We start from the raw sequence: 26703 nt of genomic DNA, 5'->3' as shown, positions 1-26703 counted from the left end.
CAGACCAGGGCAGGACAAGAATAAAGGTATCAGTTAATACTACCTTCACAAAGATTCTTAGCATTCCACCTTAAAAATCAAACTGTGCAGAGGAGAAAGCCAGTCCCATCAAGCCCCTAGGAGGAGAGTCGTTGTTATTATTTCTTTTTCCTTCCTCCACTCTTAGGACATGCCTGATCTTCTCAAGCAGTCCAGCACAAGCTAATCCATGAGGTTCAATCAGGCTAAGTAATTAGGGGAATGTGTCAGCTCTGAATTACAATGAGCGGCCGGGAGGGCTCTGTCAGCTGACTACTCAGGGCTAGTGCGTTTTTGCAGTGCTGCCACGGTGGTAATGGAAGCAGCTACGATAGCTTTGTTTGATAGAGATTTTTGGCTGCCGCTTTTAAATACTACCCAAGAAGCAGCTCATATTTCATCAATGTTGCATTGACAATTGGAAAAGAAGAGTGTTCTTGTGTATAGGCGAGATGGCAGAAGCAAATCCCCCGAGAGGCAAGATGAGGTTCAGAAGGAATGCGGTAAGGGCTCTGCCTGCAGTCTTGGAAAGCCTGTTCCCAAGTTCAAGTGCAGGGATGCTGCAGCATGCTGCTATAGCACAGACTGCTGAACCAGGCTTTTAAGGACAGATGGAGAGAATGGAGACTTGTATTTGCATGGATTGCATTGATGTGATTACTATGATGTTGACATAGGGAAATGTAAAGGAGTCAAAAAGGTAGAATGGAATTTCAGAATCTAAATGTGATCAAGTTTATGAGGAAGGATCGTTAGTCATGCTAGTTGTTTAAGACTGTGTGAGCAATTTTGAATCATTTGTCAGAGTAGCTTTAAATCACTAGTTAAAATAATATCTAACGAAAGGATTCATCCTTTCTTTCACCATGGTCAAGCAGAGTATGATGTGGACAGGTCTAGAGAGGGCTTCATCAGCGTTTAAAAAGGCAGCTTCCTGGGTGTTACTGTACCGGGGAAAAATTTTTAAAGTCTATTGATTTGAAATCTTTCTGATTTCAATTCTTCTCCAGACTCAAACTTTAAAGATGTAGAATTCTAGCCTGTTGACAACTTCTATTTTTTTGCAAGGAAAAAAAAGTGACTCATTTCTCATTATAGGCTGGAATTTAGAAATCTCTCCTTTCAGATATGTTTCAAGCACTTTTCTAGCTAAAATTATCCCTTCATTGTTAAACTTGTATACTAAATTTCTAGCAAATTTCTAAAGTGATATTCAGATGTATTTTGGAGAAATGTGAAATAACAGTAGCTAATTTAATAACTAACTGGTCATCAACAAGGTTTTAAATACCACTCTTTTTCTTTCAAATCTTAAGATAATGTTATTGATGTTATGATTTAAAATATAATACTTTCTCATTATAAAAATCAAGAGAACACACAAAAAATGAGAAAGTAAAAATCAAGCATAGAAAAAAATGACATTTGGAGTCAAAAGTAAGATGAGGGAAATAAACCAGTAAGAATTTTATTGTTGTTGAATGACAGTGAACATCAATGGGTGAGTAAATGATTTATTTTCTAATAAATCTCTTAGCACAGAATCATGTTTTAAAAATTATAGTTTAGGATATGAATCCTTTTATTTTGATAGTATTGTGTCTTCAGCTCTACCCATTATTTTGTATTATGGGAATAATTGCTTCAGACTTTTTAACAACTTATGGTGCACAAGAAATGCCTGTGTATGTGTTTTGCAGTACTGGGTGCAACTGACATTGGTACTTTCATTATCAAAAGTAACTGACTTAAGCTTTCAGAAAGTTCTTAATTCCTTTATACACATAGATGTTTTCTCAGTGCCAAACTTAGTGCATATACACATACATTAATAGACACACAAATAAATACAACACACAAGTACTCATTGAATAGACATATCTAGTACTGTACTAGACATGGTATAGGTTATAAAGGTAAATATAAATATAAAATATAAAGGTAAATGCTGAACTGAAGGAGCTCTCAATCTAGTAGAGAAGGTCTGACATGTTCATTAATAGCTATTGTGAAAGAACTTCTAGCTGTGTGGGAAGGCCTCATAAAGGAGATGACATTTGTTTGGACCTTAAGCAAAAGCATACATTTCTGTTACCTTTCTTTGTTTCTTTCCTCCATTTTTCTCTTGAATGAATTACTTTAAGTGGCCCCTAGGAACAGATATCTTGAAATGATTGAATTAAGTCAAAGCCCAGAACGATAGTGGAAGATGAATTTGTTCTGCTTACATGGGTAAGGCTTGACCAGAGTGAAAAATTTGAAACTCAGCTAGGTGACACAGTGGTTTGGCCCTGAAGCATCTCTGAAGTTGGGCTGATTCTGGCGGCTATGATCAGTAGCACCTGAAAGGATGGCACAGTGGCTTTAAAGTCCAAAGAGAGAATTAAACTGGAAATTGCAATGACTGCGGCCAAATTCGAGAAGAGGGTGAGAATAGATATGTGACAAGAAGGGCAAACCGCAAGGAAGGAGCATTGCCCAGGCCTGTCCTGCCTCTGAGGTCACTTGGCAAGTTGTTTGGTGATCTGTGGAGTAACTTACGCTTTCTGTACTCTTTAAGGGTGGGGTACGGGGGAAGAGGGCGGAAGTAGCTCACGGCCTTGCAGCTCTTCTCTATAGCTTGAGGTCATGAAATTTTCCCCAGCGTATTCTAAAGAGAGAGTTGGGACCTAATCAGAGTTAATCACATGCCAACAACGCAACATTATAGTCTGTTATGATATTAGATTATAATAGTTTCTGTTCAGTGGGCTCCATGATGCTAAATTGCTTCCAACAATTTGTTTTCACTGTTAATATTTGTCCCATTTTGTAAATGTCAAGGTCACGTCATTCCTAAATGCTAGGCAGCAAGTCTGAGTGTGCATTCAGTCTATGCATTGTTAAGTATGCATCCTGAAAAGTGTTAAGTGTCCTGGAGAGAGCGTGCCCATCGGATTCGGATAGGCCTGGCTGGCTCTGCTCACCAGCTATAACCTTGGGCAAGTCTCTGTACCACTCTGTGCTTCAGTTTGCTCATCTGTGTAAAGGCCATGGTACCTACTTCACTGCAATGTTACGAAGGCTAAATAGGATAATAGCTGTAACAAGCCTGGCACATAGGTACTAGGCTTTCCGTCAAGGGTTCCCTCTTATTATTACTGCATTTCTTTGCCCTAAAGATTCAAAAAAGAAAAGCTATGGGAATATAAATTGTTTTTACAGTAAAGTAAGCAAACTTTTACATTGTATAAGCCACTTTAAACATTTTTGAAGAAGTAACTAGAATAACTAGAAAGTGTGCAGAGGGTATATGAATTGCCTCTCTTAGACGCCACACAAGAGAACATTAAACAAGGTTAATTTCCAGACTTTAGTAGTGAAATGATGTATCAGGTTTATGCCTTTGGTGGTGGTTATTGCTGTGCTTAACTGCCCTAAGGCCGTATAACTGGGCGGTCTGAGGGTAGGCATGAGAAGAAGGGAGTAGATGTCTCTTCCAGGAGGGAGGGGGGAGAACGCTGATTCTCGGCCCATTGACTGGAACCCCTGAGAGCTGCTGCTGAGGGCTGGGGTGTGGCTGTGCACAGTGATTGGAGAAATGGCTCTGAGCCCCGTGAAGATGGGCAACAGATTCACTTTTACTGAGGTGCCTATAAGCAGTCGCATGTTGGAAGTCCAAAAAAATGCCTGCAAGAACCTAAAACCAATGCTGTTTCCTCTCTCATGCTGCCTTTATGTTTTTCTTGTAAAGAAAAAAACCACAAAATATAACAAGGCTGACCCTTGACCCCTTCCCTTTGCTTTTTTGACAAGTTCTTAAAAACGATTTATAGTTTTAATCTAGGGTTTGATTTTGGAGAAAATAGAAATTGTGCTTTTTCATGTTTATATAACCATACAGATTAGATATCCTTAAAGCAACATACGCAAGAATTTAGAAATGTAATATTCCCAAACCGAAATGGAAAAGTTCAATGGTCTTGAGCTATGTTTGCTGTAAGATATGTGCATCTGATACTGTTTGTGATATATGCTGTTTGTTCATTTAACTACTGGCTTTAAAATGGATTATCTTGAAACTTTTACTTATACAAATATCTGTATATAGAGAAAACACTCGTTCTCTAAACCTATATGTATAGTCAGATGCAAACGCATGCGAACTGATCTTCAATCCATATGGCCTTTCAGGTTAAAATTTTCCAAGCATGTTCTGTCCCCTCCAGATTCTCATAGCCAGTGATCACAGAGAGAGAAGTGTGCATATCATTGGTGTTGGCCCATGTTCAGATGTATAGAAGTTTTAATTCAGAGGTTGCAAACTGGTAGTCTATAGTTGTGTGTTGTTTAGACCATACAATGTTTTAACAAACTTTCAGTTTGTTTCCCATTTTTAAAAATCTTGAAGATTCACACAGTTATCTGGATTTCTGGCTTCTTTTGAGAAGTCAAGTATTTGGCAAAGCTGGGCCCACCTCCCCACAGGACAACATTTAGCTGGAGCTGACTAGTTAAGTGCCCCTCCCCCATGCTTTCCAGTTCACCACAATCCCCACCATTTCCTGTTACTCCGCATTGTCTAGGAACAGTGTGAGTTGTCGTTTTCCACCTCATTCAGGCTGTGTTTTATTTATTTATTTATTTTTATTTTTTTATTTTTTTTGTTGTTTAATTTTTATTTTTTCTAGATGTACATCATATTTCAAATTCTGGATACATTACATCATGTTCATCACCGAACACTAATTATAGTGCATCCCCTCACATGTGACCCTAATCACCCATTTTGTCCTCACCCCTCCCCCCTTCCCCAATGGTAACCACCAGTCCAATCTCCAATGCTATGTGGTTTTTTTGTCGTTTTTATCTTCTACTTATGAGTGAGATCATACATTATTTGTCTTTCTCTGACTTATTTCACTCCTCATAATGCCCTCAAGGTCCATCCATGTTGTCACAAATGGCCGGATTTCGTCATTTCTTATGGCTGAGTAGTATTCCATTGTGTATATATACCACATCTTCTTTATCCATTCGTCCCTTGATGGGCACCTAGGTTGCTTCCAAGTCTTGGCTATTGTGTATAATGCCGCAATGAACATAGGGGTGCAAGTATCTTCATGCCTTTGTGTTTTCAAGTTCTTTGGATAGATACCCAGCAGTGGAGTAGCTGGATCATATGGTAGATCTACCCTTAATTTTCTGAGGATACTCCAAACTGCTTTCCATAGTGGCTGCACCAGTTTGCACTCCCACCAGCAGTGAACAAGGGTTCCCTTCTCTCCACACCCTCTCCAACATTTGTTGTTTCCTGTCTTATTAATTATAGCCATTCTGACCGGAGTGAGGTGATATCTCATTGTAGTTTTGATTTGCATTTCCCTGATAGCTAATGATGTTGAGCATCTTTTCATATGCCTGTTGGCCATCCGTATATCTTCTTTGGAGAAATCTCTGTTCAGATCTTTTGCCCATTTTCTAATTGGGTTGTTGTTTTTTTTTGTTGTTGAGCTGTATGAGTTCTTTGTATATTTTGGATATTAACTGCTTATCTGATATGTGGTTTGCAAAAGTCTTCTCCCAATTGTTAGGTTGTCTTTTCGTTTTGTTGATGGTTTCCTTTGCTGTGCAGAAACATTCATGTGAGCTTGTGGATTCGCTATGGTTAGACAGTATGGCGGTGGTTATTTAGGTTTGAGATAGGTGAATGGGACTGGGATCAAAAAATCCAGTGTATCTGAGTCATACATGAGATTTAATGGGCGTGAAGGATAGAAACAACGTACATGATCTGAGCTGTATGATTTCGTTTTCTAAATAAATTACTCTGCCAAACCAAATGAAATGTTTGAGTGCCACCCAACTGTTTAGTAGTTGTATGGCTATTGCCTACAAGTTATTTATCCCTCCAAATGGCTGTTCAGTTTGAGAATAGCTGTTGGGTTAACAGAATCTATGTGTTCTAGAAGATTTGCATGGTAGCTCAATAAAGGTCTTAAAATTATCCTGTAATGAAAAGCATTGTAAATGTAATTATACAGGTAATAAATGAAGTGTTCATCCTTGATAGTGCATTTTATTTAAAAGTACAAATTTTTTGAGGGCTTTTTGTGACAAGTGAATCTCTAAACTCTTTGAAGGAATTAAGGGAGGAGAAAGTATGATAAAATAATCAGAAAGTTTTACTTGAGAATGGTCTGATTAGAATGTAGAAGTATCTTTAGAAACATCTTATACAGCTGTCAATATTTGGGATAAGCCACTTTATCAAATGGAGGCAATAACTGATCTAATAAACCACCAACATAAAGTCCCTGACTTAGGAGCGGCTGAATACCTCCAGCCCTGCCTGAACTGGCTTCCCCACGGAGTCCGCGGACGGTGATTCCGCTTCTCTCTCCTTTCTACTTTGTGCTTTGCTGTGTGGTCAGCTGTCCCTGGACCTGGCTGCTGGGACAACTTTGCTCTCCTAGGGTAGAGACTACGTCCTTAGCTCAGGCAGAGCGTTGCCACATGGCCTTCTCTCTGTTCCCATAGTGTCGTCCGTCTTCTCCCCCACCATGCCCCCACAATTTTGGCGGTGGGCGAGTATTCCAGGCTTTACGTTGGACAGCCCTAGGGTCTTGCATCTAGAGATTTCCTACGCAATATCAGAGAATATAGTTTTAAGGAAAGTTGGAGAGAAAAAGATGATGAGACCAGATCAACCTAGAATCCATGAAAGAATAAAAGTAATTTTGCTCTAAGTGTTGACAAAAGTAGGGTACTTCCAATTTCATTTGAAAGTGATAAAATAAGCTGGGTCAAGGCAGGTGAGTATAATAATAATAAGACTGGTAATTTACTCAGGTGAAGGAGAAGGAAAGGCTTAACTCCTGAAGTGAGTGGGATAGAAATAGAATCAGTGCTCTCAATCTAAAAATAGGTCCAGAGTTCTCACAAGTCCCGGGTCAGTCTCCTCTTTTTTTCTTGCTTTTTTTTTTTTTTTTTTGAGGAAGATTAGCCCTGAGCTAACTACTGCCAGTCTTCCTCTTTTTGCTGAGGAAGCCTGGCCCTGGGCTAACATCCGTGCTCATCTTCCTCTACTTTCTATGTGGGACGCCTACCACAGCATGCTGTGCTAAGCAATGCCATGTCCGCACCTGGGATCCGAACCGGCGAACCCGGGCTGCCGAAGCAGAACGTGTGTACTTAACCGCTGCACCACCAGGTTGGCCCGAGTCAGTCTCCTCTTAAGCAGGCCTTTATCCATATCCCAAAAGTTTTCTACCTAAACCTGCTTGTCCTTAGGTCCAAGAATCCAAGGCAAATTTTAAAAACTATGTTATTAATTGTTTTTTTAGAGTTTACAAAGTGCTTTTGTATTTATTTTCTTTTAAGTCTTACAATAACTGTGGGAAGTATGTGCCATGCTTAGCGTAAAATAAAATATACTTTATGTGCATAATAGACGGTAGGATATACATTATCATCGGGATTGTCTGTCTCTACTTCTGATTCTGTCTACACGGTGGCATTGTTCTTTGAAATAAGCTGCCCCAGCAGCAAGGATCATGGCTACCAGTAGCTCTGGAACTGCGCCCTCAGTTTCCTTACCTCGGCACTAGTTTGAAACATCCTAGGGCAGGACATTGGTTCTGCTTACATCAAATTTTCATCCCACTACTAATCATTGTGTTTTGGGAGGGCCAGGTCATGCAGAAAGATGAGTTCTCCTTTGGAACCAATATTAAGGATAATAAGAGGCTGTCTTAGTTAAGGCTGCTGTAGCAGAATACCATAGACTGGATGGCTGATGGACAACAGAAATTTATTTCTCACAGTTCTGGGGGCTGGAAGTACAAGATCAAAGTGCTGGCAAATTTGGTGTCTGGTGAGAGCCTGCTTCCTGGTTCATATACAGCTGTCTTTTCTCTGGGTTCTCACGTGGCAGAAAGGGTGAGGGAGCTCTCTGGAGTCTCTTTTCTAAGGGCACTAATCCCATTCAGTAGTGCTCCGCCCTCATGACCTAATCACCTCCCAAAGGCCTCACCTCTTAATACCATCACATTGGGGATTAGGTTTCCACGTAAGAATTTGTGGGGGACATAAACATTCAGTGCGTAGCAGAGAGAAAGAAGTTTCTCATGAAGGGAGAGGGTAGCACAGACATGGCCACCTGGGGGAGTTATGAGTTGGACAGCCATCCTAGTTGGTGTTCTATTTGGAATCATTGTTTAATTTATTGATGTAATTTCGTACTCTTCTTTTATCTGTTTGTGAGTGTCACACTCAGTTGTCTTTCCCTCACTCTAGATCCCACTGTCACTTAATTGTTGATGTTTTATCACCGTCTCACGTTGAATTTTAAAAATCCCGAGTTTTAAATGTCATTTTCCTAAGAATGTAGGTCTTATACCTCAGTGAAAGTTACCATTTTTTAAAAAAAATAGACTTTTTTAGAGCAGGTTTAGGTTCATAGCAAATTGAACAGAAAGTACAGAGTTCCCGTGTACCCCTGCCCCCACAATATCTTAGTAATTTTTGTTTTATACTTTTGTTCAGTTATTACTATTTCAACATGCCTGAAATATTATTGTATTTTAAACATTTTTGACATATTTTGCTTTATTATGCTTTAATCTGCTGTTTGGAGACTGATGACTCCCAACTCTACATTCCCGTCTAGACTTCCTTCCCTCCCTGCTTGTGCATACATTTGTGTGATGGACATCATCTGGATGGCCTGCGGACCCTTCCAACCCAACATGTCCAGGAATGGGAGTCAGTCTCTTGTCCCCTCCTTAAAACCTGCTTCTCCTGTGTTCCCCACGTTAGTGAGGGTTGTACCTCTCGCCCAGTTCCTCAAACCAGCCATCTGGAGACTGTCCTAGTCTCTCCTTTCTCATCAGACACATTCAGTTGTTACGTCTTCAGATTCTACCTCCTAAATTCTACCCTCATCCCTGCTTTATTGCTCCAGTTCAGAAACTCATCATCCCTCGCTGGGATTACTGTACCAGCCTCCTAGCTCATCTGCCTGCTTCCACTCTTGTCCAAATCCAATCCTTTCCCAAAGCCAAACTGAGCCTTCTAAAAGGCAGATCTGTTCTGCTGCTTAAAATCTCTTAGAGTCTCCCTTTGCCTTCCTGAAAAAAACCCAAGGTCTTTCCTGATCTGCCTCCTGCTCTTCTTTCTAGCACCATCTCCCATTGCCACACCCCTCAGCTTCATTTTCCTCTAGCTTTCCTGACTCGAACCTCTTGAAGAGGTGGGGTAGTACAGCGATTAAGAGCACAGACTCAGGTGCAGATTAAGGCTTCACCAGCTGGGGCAAGTTATACTTAAACTCTCTGAGCCTCACTTGCTTTAGTTGTAAGAGAGGATAGCCTGCGACTGCACAGGAGTATTATGAAGAGGAACTGTGAAAATGTTGGCAAAATACTTGGCATAGAGTAAGCATTTGATATTTGGTGGTTGTTATTAGTATCGGGCCATACTGTTCCATCCCTCATAATTTCCCATAGTGCCATTCTTGCCTTGCACTCTTTCATTTAGCAGTTATTTCTTGACCGCCTGCTATGTGCCAGTATTCTCGAAGCTGGGGAAGATTTGGTGCACCAGGACAACATTCTGATCCAATTAATTCCTCTTTATGCTTTGAGATCTTTTTGACTTTCCTAGGTCTAGGATGCTCTGTGCTACAGTTTCCTGTTGTATATTATTTTAATTCCTTTGTTTCGCTTATCAACTTGTGCTATAGAGTTAACGATTACTAATGGACTCCACTATTATATTAGACTGTTGTTTCCTTGCAAGTTGGGTAGGGAACATATTTTATTAATTTGTGTATACTGAATGCTAACAGTGCCTGATAATCCTTCACAGAAATACATGGAGTGGACACATGGAAGATACTCAGTCACTGTTGCTTGGACGAAAATAAGAAAATGATTCCATAATGTAATTTTCTTCCATTGTTTAGTGCGAATACACAGTATTTCAGCTTCTTTTGGCTTTTAAGGCTATCCTGGGAACCTGCCTCCTAATTCTGTTTTACAGTGAAGCTTAAGAGGGGTTTACTTTTGTGTGAGAAAATTCCATGCCATGAGCATTGCAAAGATCTGACCTGATGACCTTACATTAGTTTTATTTCTGTTTCCACGTTTTGAGATTTTATCAATATCCATTTTTAAAGTTTTGTCCTTTTAGTAGCTTTTATGACTTTAAAATTTGCTTCGTTTAGTTACATATTTTCTGATACATGCTCAGTTGAGTGCATGTTTGGACAATGTTTTTCTTTATTTCCTGTCTTCTTTTCTCTACAGGCTTCCTTCCCTGGGAACTTGCACTTGGTTTTGGTTCTGCGTCCTACCAGTTTTCTTCAGCGAACTTTCACAGACATTGGCTTTCGATTTAGTCAGGAAGATTTCATGCTCAAATTACCGGTAAGAGTATATTATTTAAATGTCGTGTCCCTTTAATTCTCAAAAAGACTTTGTACCACGCTGTTCATGTTTTAATGTGCTCACAAAACAGTTAAAAGAAAAAAATAGAATTTGTCTTCTAAAAATGTAAATTTGAAGTGCCTAAAAGTTGTCTGCTTCTACTGTTGAAGGCATAGATTAATCAATTTGTTACAAAGCAGTTCCTTTTGAAAAAGATAGATGTCAAATATGTTATATATGTGTGTGTATATGTATGTGTGGGTGTGTTTAAAAATCAGGACATTTTATTTTTAGTAAAAATGAGTGTGTGTTTTATGTATTTGAACTCCCATGAACTTACATCCTGAGCTCGTTCAGAGTACTCTGTTCTTTTTTTTTAAAGATATTTTTATACATTAGGGTTAGGAATAGAGTGCTCATAAATTTTGCAAAATACTTTTGCAAAGATCAGTCTTTCCTGATAACTTATAACTTACTGCATAAAGCCCTTTTATTTCGTTGTAGGCATAACATTCTGTCAGAAGGTTGACCATTAACAGTGCAAAGTTTTAGATCCAGGAGAATTAGGTGTTTTGGTTTCGAGGGGGTTAATTTTGCTTTAGAGAGAAATGTTTTGTAAGTGAAAACTGTTATTACACAAAGAAGGCGGTGCATACGCGTGCTGGGGGATGCGCAGGAGAGAATGGCTGGAACCGTTTGTGCAGGATGACGTTCTGCTAACTGAATGCCACAGTTCGTTGTGGAGTTGACTGGAGGGATGGCGCAGAGGGCAGTTAACAGTATCTTTCTTGCTTATTTATATAGGTTGTTATGCTGAGCTCAGTTAGTGATTTGCTGACATACATTGATGACAAGCAGTTAACCCCTGAGTTAGGCGGCACCTTGCAGTACTGCCACAGTGAATGGATCATCTTCAGAAATGTATGTTTCTTTTGCCCTTATGTTAGAGCCTATAGCGCATGTTAGCCTTTGAATCTAGTTCTAGCATTTTTTTCCTCTTTGGGAAAAACAGCTTTTCTGGGTCTCCTACTTTCCAGATACATATATAATTCAACATCTTGATTTTCTTCCATAGGAAATATCTAGAAATGATGAAGAGTCACTGAGGATGGCAAGTGAAGGCGAGGCCTAGGGAATAAGGAGATCATACTCTGCCCACCCCCTCCTGTGGCCATATAGTAACTTGAAGAAACAGAGGGCTTGGGTACCAATACTGGCACTGCTGACCTTTAGCTATATGGCCTTGGACAAGTTATAGAACCTTTCTGAGTCTCAGTTCTCCCAGTTATAAAATGGGAATAATACTGCTTTACTTCATAGGGATATTGGGAAGATTAAATGAGATAACAAATGTGAAATGCTTGACACAGTGCCTGGCGTATGACAAGCCCTCAAAAAATGCAAGTAATGTTATTAATCTCATCATCCTAGTGATGCTCTTGAAGCAATCACATTTGTAGCAAAGATTCTTTCTTTTCCAGAAGTTTACAAGTAGACGAGGGCCCCGCGCCTCACAAGTGTCAGTCTGTAGTATAAGAATCTCTACTCCAAATCCCAGCGATGTGGGGACGCTTCTGAAGGAAGTAATAGTGTTTGATTAAATCAGGATTCTATTTTCCTCACTCTCATTCTGCATTCGACAGCCCTATTCATTCGTATGAAGGTGTATTGTCAGAATCAGCAGTGTCTAGCCTTATATAACCTATAAAGCTATAAATAAAAGCGCAGAGACCTTGAGCTGGATGGTAAACAGAGGGTTTGTATGGTTTCTATGTGTTGCCCTTCTTTCTCTGAGTAATTGATTTTGGAGACAAAATAAATAACAAAACTTTACTTGACATTTTAGGGCAACAGAACCTGAAATGAATTGTTGTGACTAGATGTTCCGTCATCACTTTAGTCCGTCACATTGCTTGGAATGCTAATGCTTGTTCATAAATGATAATAAATAAATATGAAGTGGCTTTGGTGTTCTCATCTCTCTTCAGAAGTAAAGTTATTATAAAGCCTTTTATAGTTGCAGAGTTTGCTAGGATAAGGAAAACACTGTGTTTTTCAAGGGCATAAAACAAATGACTCAGTACATGGCATCTTTAAGAGATAATTTTCATTGGTATCTGAGAAATAAGTACAGCAATTTAGATAAAAGACATTCCAGAAGACTCTTCACCTCACTTTAGTTTCTTAGAGGCTTAGATGCAAAGTTAGAGTTGATTGCCAAGGGCAATGCCAACTTTGCTTAGCAGAGGAGAATTCCTAGTGTATGTGTTTGCTGTCATACTTCAATAAAAGTAAATACAGTGACTGATCCAAGTTTTGATACACTAGCAGAGTTTCCGTAGAGCTAAAAGAATCACTGGCTCTTTGCAGGCTATAGAAAATTTTGCCCTCACAGTGAAAGAAATGGCTCAGATGTTACAGTCCTTTGGAACTGAACTGGCTGAGACAGAACTACCAGATGATATTCCTTCCATAGAAGAAATTCTTGCAATTCGTGCTGAAAGGTATCACCTCTTAAAGGTATGTCTGATAGAGTGGACAAATAAAAGTTTTCCATGGTCTTTCTTTTTCTAGAAAGGTGTTCAGTGTGTCCATTGCACACCGATTGGTGAGTAGGGAGACAAAAGATATATATATATATATTATATATGTATATGATATGTTGAATCTAAGTGTCCTCTTTGTAAGTGGTGCATTCTCTTGAGAAGTTTATTTGTAAATAGAATAGTTTATAAATGCTCCAGAATAAGAAATCCACAGTCATGTGTGTTACCAGGTATTCGTTATCTTATGGAAAGGCCCTCTCATTTGGAAAGCTAGAGTAAGAATCAAGAGGAAGACGGGTGTTCTGTTTTAACGTCCACCACAGGTACAATGTGAAATGGAGAAGGAGAGCTTGATGAGTCAGGAGGTCTGGTTTCTTGTTCCAACTCTGCCATATCCTAGCATTGTGACCAAGGCAAACATTGCTAAATCGATTACAAGCTTCATTTTCCACAGACTACTAGTTCTGGATGGTTTCTACAATAGGCCATAGGAAACAAGTTGATTTTGCTCTCCTACCCAGTTGTCTGGAGTGTTGGGTTGTGAAGGATCCTGAGTCACAATTCAGACAACCACCAAGTACTTTTAGATTCACTTTCCCCCAAAGGTTTAAGAATGATCCGAACAAGCACCAGGCATCCCTGTATAGCTCATGTCCTTTATATGATGATAGGCATGCTGGGGGCACTGACAGATACTAGCTCTTAGGTAGAGGTGACATTTTTAAATTAAGAATAAGAGAGACGCTGAAAGTTTGAATCATAATCCAAAAGCAAAACTCTGTTGAAGGAGAGAAAGCTCTGTCCCTCACAAGCTGTGTGATTGGGTAATTTGCTTGCCTTCTCTGAATTTCAGTTCCCTTATATGTACGATGAGCGAGATGATGATGATGATGACACATGCATACCTTGGAGGGTTGTTATGAGGATTAAATGAAGTATGTGATGCATGTACAACAGTGTTTGGCACATAGTTGGCACTTCATAAGTATTAGCTCTTAATGTTTATCTTCTTATTCATATTAGTGGTGGTGTCATTAAATCTGTTTCCAGAAAAATACATGTACACCCAAATTTTTGCTTAAAATTTCAGAGGGCCCTTGGATCTCCTGAAGGAAGTCATAGATCATTCTTAGATGCCTGAAGAATCCACCTTCCAAGGTTAAGACCTTCTGAATAGAAGCATATGCTTTATGATGAATTAATTAATCCAAATGTGAAATAACATAATACTTACGGCAGGTAGTGAATGGTAATAATTAGGGATTAGTAGGAAAGGCATCTAACTCTATCTGAATATGCATTAAATATTATTTGTAACTTTATTATGCTATTACTGCTTTATTGGAGCACATTAAAAATATTAGCAGAATACAATAGAATAAATTGGAACTTTCTATCAGTAAGAGAAGGAGGCTGCAAACGGAACATGGGATGCTTCTGCCAGTAAAGATCTTATAAAAATAGTGATTGCAACATCCATTTAACAGGCAGAGGCTTCTTGGAGATCCTCTCAGCTTTTGGATTCTGTGGTACTGAGGTATTCCTTGATTTTTCAGTTGTGAAAGCAAAGGCCATTCTAGAACTGCTGTTTCTGTTCTGCATGCTGTAGGTATATGCTTCCCTCTCTTCAGGTCGTTCAGATTAGGTTACTAGCAGACTGATAGATCCTATTGTGCCTTTGTACAGAATGACATTACAGCTGTAACCAAAGAAGGAAAAATTCTTCTGACGAATCTGGAAGTGCCAAACGCTGAAAAAGCTGTCAGTTCAAGACTCGATCATCATGAGCAAATAAGTGGTGACTGGCAAACTATTAATAAGTGAGTACTCTGTTTTTGGTTTAGAGTTACTTACTTTATACTTTTGAAAGGGAATTAGACATTTGTGCTGCAGTCTGTTAAGTGTGAAAGTTTCCTGGACCTCCAGAAACCTGAGCCCCTCCTCCCGGCTCGTCTCACAGAGATTAGTTTGCTTGTAGGAGAGGACGTTGTGGACATCACTGTGGACATTGATGGTCTCTGCCTGTAGCAAGTGTCATGGGCTGTGACTTTGTCTGTAATTCTTAGTGTCAAGACTAGGTTTATCTACGTCCCTACAAAACAAATCGTTGTTTTTAAGGAATTCTACATCTTTTCTGTGTTAAGATTGCTGACTCAAGTACGCGATATGGAAACAGCTTTTGATGGATTTTGGGAAAAACACCAACTAAAAATGGAGCAGTATCTGCAGCTATGGAAGTTTGAGCAGGATTTTCAAGAGGTCAGTTAAAACATCCCTCTATGCATTTATTTTCCTTATGCCAGAGTTTCTCACTTGTGATCCTCAGAAATACAGTCTCACAAGATGCCATTTGTACCCAGAGAGAGATGAAAAGGAGGCAATGGTGAGTGAAACTCGACCTTGAATGAAGAAAACAACTACTAAAATGCCAAGACTGCTACTTCTTTGGCTTACTCATTTCCTACAAAAAAGCACTTTAGTGCTAACATATATGACAGGGACAAAGTTGCTGTCTACCCTGATGTTTGTTATTCAAATTTATTTGGATATAAAATGCTTTCGGACTATGGGATAGCTTTTCAAAGAAATAATACCAGCTTCCATCTTGATTGTTTAAAATACCATAGACCCATGCTGACTATATTTAATATGATCTAACAAAACATTTTTTGGGGAACTGGCCCTGTGGCCGAGTGGTTAAAGTTCTGCATGCTCCACTTTGGCGGCCCGGGTTTGTGGGTTTGGATCCTGGTGCCGACCTACTCAACTCATCAGCCGTGCTGTGGAGGTGTCCCACATACAAAAAATAGAGGAAGACTGGCACAAATGTTAGCTCAGGGACAGTCTTCCTAAAGCAAAAAAGAGGAAGATTGGCAATGGATGTTAGCTCAGGGCAAATCTTCCTCACTAAATAAATAAATAAATAAATAAATAAATAAAAATAAAAGTTTTTTGATCCAGCAATTTATTTCTATGAAAAGCCCTATGGATAAAATTAAATCATGTTTTGTTATACTTTATTTAAAAGGTTAAAGTGTATTCTAGTTGGATCCTTCTGGAAAATCCATCATAAGTGGTCAGGAGACATAGATTTAGTCCTTTTTTTCTTTGCAGTCATGCCCGAGCTCCTCACAGTCTCTTTCATGGTACTTTACTGGAGGATCCAGGGAAAACTCACTTCTTTTCTCTCTTGCATGTGGCCAGCCTGTTTTTTACCCATGAGTGTAGTTCATTTGTTCCAGCAGAATTAGGTTTGGGAGGGGCACTGCATTCTAGACACAGGGCTCAGTTACTGCCAGACCTTTCCCTCCTGTGGTTTAAACAGATTTTGAAACACCGTGCTCTCAATAGAACCTTCGTTGAAGTAAGAAAAGGTCGAATTACTCTTGGTCCTTCCAGATATTTGTGTCTCTCCCTCCTCCCCAATCAAACACGTGCAAAAATAGCGCTTTCCCTGACCGTACCCATTATGTCTCTATTTATATGTTAATTTGCATCCATACTAAATTGTTGCCTCTAATCAGTATTGTCGTTTGTCTTAGATTGCCGTCTAACTGACACGATCTGTGTCTCACAGTGACGTGCAGATAGGTTCTCTGTAGTTAGGAACTTAAAAAAAAAACTTATTTGGAAATTCAGACTTACAGAAAAGTTTGAATGTTCTCAAACTTGAGATATTCTTGAATATACAGAGAGAATAGGAATATTCTCTTGCATAATCACGGTACAGTTATCAAATTCAGTACATTTAACAGTAATGCAATACTTGCGTGTTATCTACCACTGGTATTCCAGTTTTGTAGATTGACTCCATAATGTCCTTTATGTTGTTTCCCCTCCAGTACGGGATCCATTCTAGAGGGTCGGGTATGGCATTAAGTTGTCATGTCTCTTTAGCTGCCTTTAATCTAGAACATTTCCATAGCCTTTCTTTGTCTTTTATGACACTGACATTTTTGAAGAATACAGTCCTTTTTAAAATAAAATGTTCTTCATTTTGAGTTTGTCTGACATTTTCTCATGATTGGATTAATCTGTGTATGACCAGCAAGAGTACTACCTAAGTGATGTGTCTTTCCCAGAGCATCATATATGGCGGTAAATGAAGTCCACCAGCCCCTCATTGTTGATGTGGGTTTTGATCACCCAGTCAGGGTGCTGTTGAATTTCTCCACTGTGTAGTTACTTTTTCCCCCTTGTAACTAGTAGCAGATGTGTGGGGAGAAAATTTAAGGCCATACAAATATCTTGTTCCTTATCAAATGTTCGGCATAGGTTTAGAATTGATAATTCTTATTTCAACCAGTCTTTACCATGATGGTTGTGAAATGCTGATTTTCCACCTCTAGTGTCCCCTCCGCATTTATCAATCCACATAGTCATGCTACTGTAAGCAAGGGCCTTCCCTTCTCCCCATTTATTTGTTTATCTATTTATTGGGTTTGTGGCTTTCTAGTTTTTAAAATGGTTTATAATTCATTACTGTTCTTTGTTGTTTCAAACTGGCTACTGTGTCCCTGCGACATGTCCAAACATTATTTTTATCACTTCATTACTTTCTGGCACAACGAGATGGTCCAAGCTCGTCTTATTCCTACTCTGCCTCAGCCCTGGAACCAGCCATTTTCCCGAGAAGTTCTGGTTTCTTTTCCTAGGCAATGATATTAAAGACCAAGATCTGGGTGCTGGGTGTGCTCATTGCTGCTGAAAGGTCTTTGTTTCTAGAGCCATTCACCATAGAGATAGGGAATATATATGCATGTGTATGCACATGTACATACTTCCATACACGTCCACGTATATAGGCACTCACATGTACATAGTGATCTTATATAAATCATCAGTACACACTGATATCCAGGAGGTTAAATTTTAACAGATTATGTCAGTTTCTGTGAATAAAATAGCAAAATATTTTCAATATATGCAATTTTTCCATATTGATGTTCTTATTTAATGGCTTGATTATTAAGGGAAAATGCTTACTAATTTGTATGCTTTTAAGACTTATTTGTTTTTCCTATTTTTAGCTTGTGAGTGATGTTGAACTTCTATTAAACCAACAAGCAGAGTTGGCAGATGTAACAGGGAATATAGCGCAAGTAAAACAAAAAATAAAAAAGTTGGAAAAATTAGATGAAAATTCTCAGGTAAGCATACATTTCAGATGTTCACTATATTAGTGGAGTATTATAGTTACATTTTGATGGTTTTCAGTAGTATTTCTCCTTATTTGGATTATTCTCTCATAGCAGCAATGTGTGCAATTGGTTCAATAGTATTGGTCTGTATTCTGTTCTGTTCAATGTGAGCCTGAAGTGACACTGCAGATATGTCATGTAGTTGTAACAGGAGGCCTCTGAGACAATGGTGTGAACTATTTCAGGCCCACCAATAGGGATAGGCTACAAGAATGCTATCTGGTACTTGAAAATGAAACATTCAAGAATGTAATTCCTTAAATGTCCATCATTTGATATTTGCAGTTGAACCAAACATAGATTCATACAGATAGATGTACTTAGTCTTACTAGCTGTGTGACCTTGGGTAAATTGATTAAATTTTCTAAGCCTCAGTGTCCTCATCTGTTAGTGGAGGATTCATGAAGATGTCATAGATAAAACATTTAGCACAGTGTCTGGGATATGTGGATATACAGTAAGTCCTCAAAAGAGCTAGCTGTCATTATTCTGCTGTTTTTAAAGCTTGGACTTATAGCTTTAATACTTAGCAATCTCTAGCTTTTCTCTCCTGTCTTGTATGTGAGAGCAAGGCCATGGTTTTTAAGGTGTATTCTCAACAAACAAATAGATTTATGGGTGCACCACAAGTGTGTAAAAACAAAAATTGAGAGGCAGCAGGCATGGTGACCGGTTCTGGAACTATGCTGGTAGATCCTTGTGATTGTGGAGCAATTTACAACTCTATGGTGTAGTAGAAAGAGAAGGAGAACTGGCTTGGAAACTCGGGGTCTTTGAGTTTTCCTGTTTGTTTGTGTTTTGTTTGTTTTCATTTTTTGTTTTGTTTTGTTTTCAGTAATTTTTAGTTTTAATTGTGGTAAAAGACATAACATAAAATTTACCATCTTACACCATTTTTAAGCGTACTGTTCAGTAGTGTTAAGTATATTCACATTGTTGTGCCACAGATCTCCAGAACATTTTTGTCTTACAAAACTGAGCTCTATACCCATTAAACAACTCCCTGTTTTACCTTGGTTTTCCCACTAGCTAGATAGGCTAGTGACTTCTTCATTCGAGCCTTCAGTTTTCTTTATTTTCCCTTGAGAAACATTTCCTGAGCTACTACTATGGCACTATATTGTTCCTGCTCCTGCTCCTGCAGTCACCATACTGCAGGAATCAGTAGTTGACAGATTGGAGACAAGGCTGCTAAGATCCCCTTTACATGGAAAGCCTGTGACATTCACTTTAGATATGTAAAGTAGTCAGGTAGATGACAACTCTAACAAGATTTCCAAGGCTGAAATGATATGAAATCCAGTAGCTTTCATTTGGCTGATGTGTACCTCATTTAGTGTAAGCAGTTCTATTCTAAATCCGTACATACCAGGAGAAGCAAATCTCATCCACATTCTAGGCGGGCTGGTTAATTTCCTGATTTTGTTACCAGAAATGCGTGCGCTTCTGATGACATCACCGCTGTAGCTAATTACTGTAACTAAGCTTTTTTGTAGCCTGCAGAAGTGTGACATCAAATCATATTTTTGGCAATATATCTCCCTTGCTCAAGCGATTTGCTTCTCAATTACTTTCTTCTTTCCCCTCCATTTGAACAGAGATCACGCGCTTGTTGTTTTACTTCTTTCCTAAAATCAGGATCTGTTAGCAAAGGCCCGCTTTGTGATATTACATGGACACAGACTTGCAGCAAATCACCATTATGCTCTTGATTTGATCTGCCAGAGGTGCAACGAGCTACGTTACCTATCTGATATTTTGGTTGATGAGATCAAAGCCAAACGGATACAGCTCAGTAGGATCTTCAAAATGCATAAACTCCTACAGCAGGTAGTGTCATGGAACATGATGCGTTTCTGAAAAAGATAAATCTTTTTTCTTGGTCCTTCTCAGAGGTTATAGGATCAGGGTCTGGTATAGCTTTGGAATGACATTTGTAAGAAGTCTGAAGGACTGAGTTAGATTATGCTGATTTAATCTGTCTCCGTCTGCAGTATTCATAGCAGGTCTAGGATTGTAAGAGTTTTGGCCTCTGTTCTGCATATTGAGCTCATGGCTGCGATGGCTTCTTTTCTATTTTGGGTACATCGCTGAGGCCTCTGCTCTGATGATAGTTTGCACTCACAACACTTTTAAAAGCTCTGGGGGCGTTTTGCTGGAGCCTGAAACTCATTCCACATTTCCTAGTTACAGCAATAAAAAATTAAACGGTGACTAGAAAATATTCCTCCGTGGCTTATGGGTCTGACCCCTTTCTTGACTGGGCAGTGAAAAGAAGAGCTGGCCTTGACAGTGGAATGTAAAGCTGGAGTATCACTTATAGGCCTCGTATCTGAGCAGGAACATTTTAGTCTGCACATCTCCTTCTCTGGCAAGGAAACGTTTATCCTTGTCCTCGGCAATCACTACGGATTTATATTACACTTGCTATTTTGCTAGGAGTTTCATATTTGTTATTGATCTGGGGAAAATAGCATGCAGCTGAAGTGTTAGTGTTGCGAGAACAGTCAGACGCCTGCCGCAGAATGAATTCCTTCGTATGAAATGAGTGCGGCGCTTCCCAACCTCGGCAGTGCATCAGAAATACCTGTGGAGCTCTCTAAAAATATAAGTGCCTGGCTTTCGGCCCAGAGCCACTGAATCAGAAATTCTGGGGGCAGAACCCAGATATCTTTAGTTTTTAACACCTCTGAAAGCAGCTCTGATTCACAGAAGCCAGGGCTGGTAAACAGTCTCTTAAGGGACGAACATAGTTCTTCTTTCTTCATTCATGGTTTGTGTGTGTGTCTGCGTGTGATTTGCTCATCAGGCTCGTCAGTGCTGTGATGAAGGAGAATGTCTTCTAGCTAATCAGGAAACAGATAAGTTTCAGTCTAAAGAAGATGCTCAGAAAGCCCTCCAGGACATTGAAAATTTTCTTGAAATGGCTGTGCCCTTTATAAATTATGATCCTGAAACTCTACAGTATGAATTTGATGTAATTTTATCTCCTGAACTCAAGGTAAGAGGCCTGTTTTTCAAAGACACAAATTAAAAAAAACTATAATTGCAGTAGTGTTGGTAAGAGTTTTACTCCCTCACAGCTAACTTTATGTCAGGTTGTAATTACCCAGTTCTCTTAAGGATTAGGGGTGAAATTAGTGCCACTGTTAAGCATCAAAGAACCCAAAGGCTTATGCTTGTTGTTTAATGGAGTAATTCCCTTTTTGAGCTCTGACTCCATTATTTTCAAGCTCTTCGCATACCAGGAGCTCTCACATACATTTTCTTGTGCATCCTTAGAGAAAGGCCGAAAGCTATCCTAGGAGAATAGGGGCCCATGTCAAGAGCACTCTACTCCAAACATCTTTCCTTTGTGCTGCCCTGACCACCAACAGATGCTCTGTGGACAAAGATCCTGCTTTCCTACTCAGTTTGAGAATGAAGGGATAAAGAAAGCATCTGGGGCTTCCTGGGGAGGAGGATCAGGCAGAAGCTGGTGTTAGCAGGGTGGAGAGCTATGAGTTAGTTCTGTACCACTCAGCTGGAGATGTCATGAAGTACTCTCTTTACATTGTAGATAAGAACATTTGTGATGCTGTTTGCTGCTCAAATGTGTAGTTGACTGTATGTTTGGAGCAGTGTCTAAGTCCATGCTTAGCTGCACATCTTAGGGGATGCCCCAGAAAATCAGCATGGCCATGGCAATAACCAAGTGATTCTCTGGAAGCAACAAGCTTAACTCGAACTGCCCCAAATCACCAAGAAGGGGCAGAAGAGTATATTATCCATCAGCAGCTCTGAGGAGCCTTTTACAACAGGGAGAACTACAGAATGTCCTGAAGGCTCAAACATAACAAACTGCCAGGACAGCGCTTAACTTGGTGGCTTTCTCATGCTAAACTTGCCTTCTTCTCCAGCCATTATTCCTTCCAGCCAAGGGAGGGGCAAATCACTTTCTGCAGTCACCAATTTTATGACTGGTTGATAAATTTCTTCTTCAAGTTGTTTTGGTTGAGATCTTCTGGTCTTAAAACCATGTGAAGATAATACATTAATCTGTTTTCTATTACTTTCCTAAATTTCTTCTGGTTGTATTTTAAACTCTAAATTAATTTTTTGACTGTCTGAGTCTGAGAGCTGTAATAGGATTTGTAATGACCTCATTTCAGAAACTATTTCGTAGAATTCTTATGCAACCTCCAGGTTCAAATGCAGACTGTACAACTCAAGCTTGAAAACATTCGAAGTATTTTTGAGAACCAACAAGCTGGTTTTAGGAACCTGACAGATAAGCGTGTGAGGCCTGTCCAGTTTGTGGTACCTGCTTCTGACAATTTGATAAGATCTAGAGCATCATTTTTTTCACCTAAACATGGTAAAGTATCTTACATTCGCCTTTTCTATCATCTCTTCTTTTCCTGCTACCGTCTACTTTGTTTTGCTTGATGTACATACTAAATTCTTTCTTCAATCCTGATAAATTGAACTTTTATTTAAGCATCTTTGGTCATGTTTAAATTATATTGCACAAGGCTGGAATCGTGGTTGAGATTACTGTACAATAGTAAAACATAGTACTAATATGGTATAGCACAGGATGATGAAATCTGGACTGAACTGGCGAGCCTTGCAGTGAGCATGAACATTTACCAGCATCAGACTCACCCTTTTCTTCAGCAGGTGGAGGAACTGGTATAGACATGCATGCTTGTGCGCACACACGCATATTTACTACTTATCTGGATAAACTATTACCTGGTTCTCATTAGCTTCTAGTGAAGGGCTTAGATAATAGAATGGATTGCTTTCTCCAAATACATGCAGGTAAATGGAATGATTTTGCTAGTAATTAACTGTCACGGAGTCTGTTTTCTCGTTTTAATCTTTGTAGACTAGTTTTAACCGTGTAATATGCATTTGCTTTCTTGTTTCAATGGGATAGAATCATTGGCCTCGCTGTGGTGTTGAACTACTCTGGAAGTAAGGTGACTGTGTTGCCCCAAGGTTTCCCTCGAGCTGCCTCTGGGGCGTCCTCCAGGAGAGTCATTTGGCCTTTGGTACCCTGAGCTGGTTGAATGGGTGAACATGGGACTAACTCCAGTCTCTCTGATCTGAGAGAAGCAGACTTCATTAATGTATGGGAGCTGCTTTGAAATTCAGAGAAAGCTTAAACCAGGCATAATGAGGATAAAACTCCAGTTCAGCCCCAGCATGGATCAGATTAAAAAGAGGTGATGAAAGCAGGTAACTAGGCTAAGATGATAAAACTTATATAGTTAATAGTTATTAAATATAAAAATGTACTCACAGATAAAACTACAAACAATGCCAAATGAATAATATTAAGAAGATACTGAGAAAAATGAGTAAAAAGAACAAAAAACCAAGAAGAGGATAAAACCCAACAGCTATGAGAAGAAAAATAGAATAGGTTGATATTCCTAAGCGGAAGACAGCCGTCAGTTAGATTTCTGGCTCCGTTTACTGGCTGTGTGACCTTGGGCAGTCCCCTTAACCTCTCTAGCCTCAGTGTCCTTGTCTGTACAATAGGAACAATAATACCTATTGACTTCAGAGGGTTGTCGTCAAGACAAAGTTAACAAAAATTATAAGATATAAGAACTCAATCAACTAGACCATCCCTTCTCTCTGACTAAGGCTTCCTGCTCTCTGGTCCTCTGAAAGTCCAACTCTTCTAAAGGGGTTTCGGAAGTGGTGCACCTTGGATGGAGGAACAGGGTTCTTGAAGAGACTGTCCCGGACCCTCGCCAGGCCTTAGTCACTAAAAAGAACATTTTCTTTTGTGTTGCTCCGTTTTTTCTTTCTGATATTCTCATTTACTGGCGTTCCACTTTCTTTCTGCAGTGGGAGTTGGACACTCTTTCTTTCAAGCATGTAAACTTTTTTCAAAAGGTACTCATCTTTATTACTTTTCGTCAGTACATTTTCTGAGTTTGTGTTGCATGTGAAAAACCCGTTTGGTATCTAAAACCAGCAACAACTCATTCTTGCATTCTGCCTGCAATTAACTTTCTCCTTTTTTTCGTAACAACCATCCATTATGCTCTCAGTATTAAACTTACCTTGGAAAATGACTATATAAAAAGTAGACTATACTTCTAAACTCAATCTCTTTCATCAAATGACCACTCATAAAAAGAAAACAAGAAAAACAGTTGGTAATCTTAAAATGAATCCAGCTTTCTTTCATTTTAGAGACTCTTCTGTCATCCACAGTAAAACTGTTTGTTGGGAGTAGCTTGTGTTTGCTTCAATTTAAGACTGCCTAGTGTATTTATGAGGAAGAAGGCAACCTACTGAATAAATGACATGGATGGATAAATGATTTTATCCATTATCCATCATGGTGTATAAATTAAATTAAAGCGTTATTTATGCTATAGACGTTGTTCATTTTACCTGATTGCTCTGTGAGTAATGGGGATTATAATAATCGGTTCCAAAGAATTCTTCAAGACTTTTTTAATTGCCAAGCCAAATGTATAAGATTTGGTCAAATCAAAGCGTTAAGTGTTGCTTTTTCATAAAATGAGTCCAACTTTTTATTCTTTGTTTTTGTTTGTGTGTTAATTTGCATCAAATAGAATCCTGTACCTGCCACAGTGCCTGGCATCTAGCAGGATGTAAAAAATATTTGTTGGACTAATATTTAATACAGGGGGAAGTTATGGAAGAACATTGTCTGTGAGGGATAAAATGTAGTTTGAGCTCCTAAATCTGCAGCTCTTGTCTAGATCGTTCTCCTAAGCTTCAGACCTGTGTTTACAGTTTGCCTCCTGGAATTTCCTATAGGCAACTCAGAGTCAGCATACTCCAAATGGATAGCGTTTCTCCTGTGACTCTCCTCTTTCAGTGTTCCTCATCTCAGTGGCTAGCACTGTGATTCCCCCACTTGCCCAAGCCTGGGACCTTGGCTCCCCTTTCTTACTCATGCCTCACCTCTAATCGGTCCAAAAAATCCACTTCTTTCCATCCCCACTGTTATCCCTCACTGCCACTTCCTTATTCCAAGCCAACACCAGCTATTGCCTTGACAACTGCAACAGTCTCCCTGTCTCCCCACTTCCCCTTCTCAAATGCCCCTAGTTGTCCTGCCTTCTGGACTTTACACATACTGTTCTCCTTCTGGAACATTATTTATTCCCTTCTCTCTCCCACTTCCCCTTCCTGGCTCCTATCCCTCCATCAGATTTCCTATATCTAGGCCGCTTCCTTCAGGTAAGCTTTTCCTTCCTGCCTCTCCTCCTCCCCTGCACTCCACTTCCATTAGGTGTTCACACTATGTGATAACAAGCCCCTTGTTAATTCTTCTCAGATTTAATGTAATTGCCTGTGTTCTCTGTCTCTAGCTAGACCATAAGCTCTGTAAGGGCAGGGACTGTGTGCAATTCATGTTTGTATCCCCATCACCAAACACAGAGCTTGGCATATAGTATAGGCACTCAATAATTTTATATATATTTACATTGTTAAAAGAATGAACATCTACCTTGCTTTTCAGAAAAAGGTGCGTTCTTCGTAAGTTGTGTATATATTCCTTTTTCATCTCTTAATGTATTTGCAAATAATTAATTTATAAAGATAATTAGTGAAGCTCCCTAAGTTACCTTTATGAATAAGTTCGGCCCTCTGTATATCAAATGTCTTTAAGTGGTGGACATCAGTATTTATTAAGAAATTGACTTTATGTGGTAATTGCCACTAAGTCTAATTTAGATTTAATATTTATATATATGACTATGTAAACAGAAAATTTGTATATAAAATATATTTTTAAATAAATAAAAGGGAAGTATAAAATTTAGAGAACATGATAGCATAGACTTCCCCTAAGTGTGCCTTGCACTGGCCCCTGCCTAGGAGGAAAAGACACAAAGTATATTCCCTCCGTGGAGAGAAGAGACCCACGCAGCTTGTGTGGGTGGCAGCCTCTTCAGCAGCCCTGAGAATTAGAAACTTAAGGACCTCGTCTTTGACTGGACCATGCCCTGGGCTTTGTAGGAACATCTGGACTCCTGGCTTAATAATATAGGGGCTCACCCTTTGTAAACAGAACAGAAAGATTAAACAGAAAGAAAAAGAAAGATTAGACAGGAAGGACAGGAAGATTAAAGCTTGGAATTTTGATGAAGTTGTTTTTTGTTTGTTTTAGCCTTTTAACGTGCTTCCGAAATGTGTGGTATAGTGGTTGGAAACACGTACTCTGACAGTAGACTATATGGATTTGAATACTACCTCTGCTTCTTGGACAAGATACTAACTTCAGTTGCTTATCATCTATAAAATGGGGATGGAAGTAGCACCTATCTCTTGGGGTTGATTTGAGGATTAAAACAGAAAATGCACGTGTAGGGCTTAGAACCGTGCCCAGCATGTAGTAAATGCCAAATAAATTTTAGATGCTAGTTAAATTTAGACTTTTCAAAACTCTTTGATCCAGTTAATCAGTGAGCTACTATCTGATTAAATGCTTATGTGTCAGAATGAACACTAAATCTGCAAATAATTATATGAGTGCGAACACC

At 39.2% G+C, this 26703-nt stretch overlaps 1 protein-coding gene across 12 annotated transcripts in view; it reads left to right on the top strand.

Moving 5' to 3' along the window:
• Nucleotides 1-26703, top strand: part of MCF2 (MCF.2 cell line derived transforming sequence) — a 117280-nt gene that overhangs the window by 54765 nt on the left and 35812 nt on the right. For 3 of the 12 annotated variants that reach the window (XR_011536058.1, XR_011536057.1, XM_070605243.1), the window contains exons 1-11: nt 102-521; nt 10308-10427; nt 11232-11348; nt 12798-12947; nt 14660-14793; nt 15118-15232; nt 18004-18123; nt 19814-20005; nt 20985-21176; nt 22361-22532; nt 24023-24070. Coding sequence is in view for 9 of the 12 variants with exons in the window: in XM_070605243.1 (XP_070461344.1) it covers nt 471-521; nt 10308-10427; nt 11232-11348; nt 12798-12947; nt 14660-14793; nt 15118-15232; nt 18004-18123; nt 19814-20005; nt 20985-21176; nt 22361-22532; nt 24023-24070 (1411 nt within the window). In the remaining 3 variants the exon portion in view is untranslated. Of the gene's footprint in view, nt 1-79; nt 522-10307; nt 10428-11231; nt 11349-12797; nt 12948-14659; nt 14794-15117; nt 15233-18003; nt 18124-19813; nt 20006-20984; nt 21177-22360; nt 22533-24022; nt 24071-26703 lie in introns of those variants that run through there. The other 9 variants (XM_070605241.1, XM_070605244.1, XM_070605237.1 and 6 more) reach the window with 8 other exon arrangements.

Source organism: Equus przewalskii, chromosome X, assembly GCF_037783145.1.
Source record: "Equus przewalskii isolate Varuska chromosome X, EquPr2, whole genome shotgun sequence".
Lineage (NCBI taxonomy): Eukaryota > Metazoa > Chordata > Mammalia > Perissodactyla > Equidae > Equus > Equus przewalskii.
The sequence above is the reverse complement of the archived record's forward strand: the minus strand, read 5'-3'. Positions and strand labels throughout refer to the sequence as shown.